The sequence below is a fragment of the Manacus vitellinus genome, unplaced genomic scaffold (assembly GCF_001715985.3).
Source record: "Manacus vitellinus isolate BGI_N305 unplaced genomic scaffold, ASM171598v3 scaffold_37_pilon, whole genome shotgun sequence".
Taxonomy (NCBI): domain Eukaryota; kingdom Metazoa; phylum Chordata; class Aves; order Passeriformes; family Pipridae; genus Manacus; species Manacus vitellinus.
The window spans coordinates 6,710,042-6,714,846 of NW_021940517.1; the positions used below are offsets into that span (position 1 = coordinate 6,710,042).

The window sequence follows — 4,805 nt, forward strand, 5'->3', positions numbered from 1 at the left end:
CACCTCCCCTGAGCCGGGGGACCAGGAAGAGGAGAAGGAGAAGGCGAATGAGGAGGAGGAGAGTGAGGAGCTGGAAGGCAACGTCTTTTGCCCTCCGCTGCTCTATTACAGCCGTGAGCCGGCTGAGCCTCAGCGGCACCCAGCAGCGGCTGCCGCGGCGCAATGGGAGCACGTCGAGGTCAGGAGATCGCAGGAGAAAGACAAGGGCCAGAGTCCCCCGCGTCCCAGTGCCGGGCCCTCGTTGCTGCACCCCGCCAGCTCTCGACAGCTCCACAACACCCTGGGGCAGCTGCCGCTACTCAGGGCTTTGCTGGCGGAGCTGTCGGTGCTTACCTACAGCGCTGTGCCTGCTGCTGCTGTCCACCCACATCTTGCCTGGCTTTACCAGGCCCCGGGGAGTGGTGGAAGGGCCTCACGGCCTCCCAGCCCCTCCGCTGCCCTCAAGCCTACAGAGGCACCTGTGAGGCCTGGTGGGAGCAGTGGAGCTGTGAGCCCCCGATCCAAACAGGGCAGGCAAGAGGCCACCCCACCAGTATCTTCTGGTGCTGGGAGAGGACCTAAGAAAGCTGTGCTCCAGGGACAGCCAGCTGCTGAAAGGAACTGCAAAGCTAAGGAGAACAGACCTCCCAGAAAAAAATTGTTGTATGGGCTGACAAATACACTGAGGCTACGGCTGCAGCAGACCAACCCCGATAAGCTGATAATTCATGAAAGGAGGGAGAAGTACAGAAAAAAGCAAATGGAGATGCTGAAGGAGAGAAGTCCCTTACTCAACACAAAGCTGCTCAGAAATGCCAGAGAACAGCATGTGGTTTCTTGCAGGCATTGTAGCAAGAGAGACAGTTCAAAGCGGAATAATCAGTTGGATAAAACTGTCCAGACTTCATTAGAAAACAGTGTTCTCTCAGAGTCCATTTCTGTGACAGTAGATGTGTCCCCAGACCTGCAGGAACAGACTATTGCAAGTTTACGGAGGAACGATGCAATTGCAAGCAAGGAACATCCATGCAAAGTAACTACAACCCCCTTACCAGAGGAAACTGTGTTAAAATCTGCTCAGGAGGAAAAGTATGCAAAAGCTCAACTCCTAGCAGCGTTCCCATCAGATGCTAATGCAAAGGGAAGTAATGAGGAAGCAATACACTTAATCCATCGTGAAACTACAGAGCATGATGACATATCTGTTATAAGTGGTCATAAACCCAGCCTCAGCAGGAGTGTTGAAAACAACTCTGAATTCATATACTCGGATGACTTTGTTGCTAGTCCTGAAAACACAGTTTATTCCGAAGATTTCACCAGTGCTGAGTGTACAGACTCAGAAGCTCTTGACAGCAGTCCTGAACCTCTGTGTCTTGAAAGCCCAAAGCAAGGTAGGTCAGATACAGAGCCAGAATCCTGCAGGTCTAGAATTTCAAAGACAAGTCAAAAAGCTGAAAGTACTTCAGATCTCGTGCCAGTTCCTTCAGCTTCATCTCCAGTCCAGTCTTCAAGGAAAAACCGTGACTTTAAAACCAGCAAAAGAACTAGTGCTGAATCCTCTGACTCACTTAACCTTGCTCAGATGGAGGCATCATTAGATGAAGAGGAGAAAGCCCAACAGATCAGTAAGGAAGAGAACAGGGGTGATCAACATATTAAACAAATATCAACAAGCAAACAAGTTAAATCTGCTACTGATCTGAATATAGGAAAGGGGCAGACCTCTGCAGAAGAAAAGAAGTCAGTAACTAAAGTTAACTCTTACTTGCCATCTAACGTGTCTGATCTTGAACTTAGTGTCCTGGAAAACAGTATGTCAGACAAAAAGGAGGATTTTCTGGAAAAACTACTTGCTCCTAATCAGTACAAAGACATTAGTGAACTTGTAATAAACAAGCTCCCAGGATACACAATGTAATTACAAGTTCTCACTGTCTGGATTAAGATATGATATTTAAACTTTATGAGGCCTGTTACATGTAGCTGCAATAGATACAGGATAATTTAAGACTTTATCATGCACATTTAACACATCAGTGAATTTAGTTAAGAGGTTTCTAAAATAAACTACTATTTGAATCTCTGACAAATGGCTCAAGTGGTACCTACAGCCTGACTTAAGTGTCTTAACACAAAAGTAATCCAAACAGCACAGGGAACATAACTTATTGTCAAAGCAGAAATGAAGACAGAAGCAGCAAAAGCAGTCAGTAGCCACAAAACTTGGCCAGGGTAGAAGTTATGCATTGCTACAGAAACAGCCAAGTACAAAATTCCTTCTTAACCAAATGTAAGTTTTTATTCCTCATGAAAATACTTCTGTGCTTCATTTTCTTTACAGGTAGTTACTTAAAACATAAGATTCACAGCTCTATACATTATTAGCTAATTTGTATAATGATGTATTTGCTTCCCTGTTCTATCACTAAATATAGTGACCAGAGCTAGATAAGCCCTTTTAGAGTTTCTTAAGTTGAAGTTTCTCATTTAAGTTAGGTTTTCCCAGTTTTTTATAAAATAGTGTAAGAATTATCGGTGACAGTAAATCTGTATAATGTGGGAGAGTTTAAGAGGTGAATGGAAGTTAACTTGACCTTGAAGATAAAAGGTGTGCGAAGAGTAGGGAAGAGCACAGTAAATTTTCAATGCTTCACAACTCCCTGATTGCATTCTCTGACACTGGGGAAAGAGAGGGGGTCAGCACCCACAGTCCAGAAACTTGGAACAAACAAGCGTATTATGTCATGATTTAAAGATTCGAGAATAGGAGGAATTTGCCATGTTCCCTTTTCTGTCAAGATGGTTGAACTATTACTGATGTTTGCTTTTGATTTCTGGTTTGGTTTTTATGGCTTCCAATTTGATCATTGAACTTAATGCTTCTGATTAACTACTGAGGTTTTTTTAGAGCCCATATCCCTATTACAAATTTTAGAGACGTTCTTTGGCTTGAATCTGAAGAGGACTAAAAATTCCTGCCTTTTTAGTCTCTTGTACACCCCTTTCCATTCTCTTTGAGTAGTACGTCTGTGTCAGCTTTACATTCCTAGCTACCTCATCAATTAGAACATTTATGCTCAGGGTTAAATGACAGACTTACCCACTCCCCTTTTCCTTATAATTTACAATCTGACTTTTTCCACAACTTTTTTCATTTCCCACTGTAGTTTTCCATGTACTTTGCTGCAAGTACCCATGTTTACACTTCAACATCTTGGAGGGATTTCTTCCTTTCCATCCTACTACATGTTTATTTTGTAGGAATGACAATACCTCCCCTATTTAAAGTATGAACATCTGTGAGGATTATTCAAGTATCTAGTGTTGACTTCTGAGAACACCACTACTAATATTTTTAATCTAAAGGTAAGCAGCTGAAATTACCCATATATCAAAGGAATATCTGGCCAGAGCAATTCTTTTATGTTATTTAGGGTGTCTCTTTCATCAGTTACAATTCTAGACCAAAATATTATTTTTCCTTTTTCTTCCAATGCCATGGACTTCTTTGATACACATGGATTCAGCCTGTCATTTGTAGATGGCAGTAACTCTGATTTTTTTTGATGGAATAATGTCTTGCACTTCTTATGAGCAAAACTGTCATTAAAATACAATGCAGACCAACCATTTTTATAGTGTGGCTATTTAAATGAGTTGCTAACAGTACAAGTCCATGATTTGAACAACATTATTTAAGAAAAGTTTATTTTAAAAATAAAAGTTTATTTTCAACTCCAAATGGGTTGAAACTGAAGGGCAAATTTCCAGTCCTTTTTCTATCCCCTATCCCATCTTCACTTTTCAATTTCCTGAAGCAAATATGGTAGGAACAATATTTCTTTTGTTTAAATAATGAAACTATTATCTTTTCAGCTTATTTTATTTGGGATAACATTTCTAATGTTTACTGGGTAATAGCATTTATAATTTTATTGGGAGAATGATGAAAATGCATAGTAGGAAGACAATAGGAGACATTACACAAGAACAGAACTGCAGCATCGTGCTTACATGTTTTAGTTTGTTTTTTTATTTTCAAATATAGACTCCAGGTAGTTAGTAGTGCATGGAGAGGTTCAGATAGTTTCTACCATCAGGGATAATAATCTTTTCAGATATTATCTATGTTGTTGTGAGAGTAAATGAATTTTTACTCAACATTCAAACAGCAACTCTCAGTGAACAAAAGTGCAAAAGAACTTTTCATCACTGATTTATTATTGAAAACTCATAAACCAATATGTCTGCAAGACATATCTGCTAAAGACAAGAGGTTTCTATATGTCAGCCCAACACAACAAAACAGATATGTTTGCTATCAGTACAAAATAAGAAAAAAATTGGCAGCAACAAATTCCATTTTGTACAAATCGTGTAGTAATCTGCACTCAACAACATTATACTAGCTAGCCAATTTTATCATTATAACTTGCATCCTGTACCCCCATTATCAGGTTGTTAACATCAGAGGCTTAATAAGAGATTTCTCTAATGGAAGTATTGTACCATTCTTTCATAAAGACATAATTTCTAACCTGTGAGGGCTAAATTTCATGGATCATGTTTGTGCAGGGGACATGGCAATATGCTGGGAGAAGCAAATAGTAGTAGCATATATTCCACAGTTCTTGCACAACCATGCCAGAAGTAGCATAAATATTTAAGAATACATGGTCTCATTGACTCATTACCTCTAAAAATTTCCTTGCTCCACACCATTAAACAGTAAACTATGATTACTTCAAGTTTTATATTGTTGTAAACTTTAAAACTTTAAACTTTACTATAGAGAAGTTAAAATGTGAGAAGTAATTACTTAA

General features: G+C 39.9%; 1 protein-coding gene across 1 annotated transcript in view; it reads left to right on the forward strand.

Moving 5' to 3' along the window:
• The window catches only part of MAP10 (microtubule associated protein 10), a 4,110-nt gene extending 760 nt beyond the window's left edge, over window positions 1–3,350 (forward strand). The window contains exons 2-3 of the mRNA XM_029961592.1: window positions 14–2,272; window positions 3,244–3,350. Of these exons, the coding sequence (XP_029817452.1) occupies window positions 14–1,900 (1,887 nt within the window). The 3' untranslated portion in view covers window positions 1,901–2,272; window positions 3,244–3,350. The remainder of the gene's footprint in view (window positions 1–13; window positions 2,273–3,243) is intronic.
• Window positions 3,351–4,805: the final 1,455 nt, after the last annotated feature.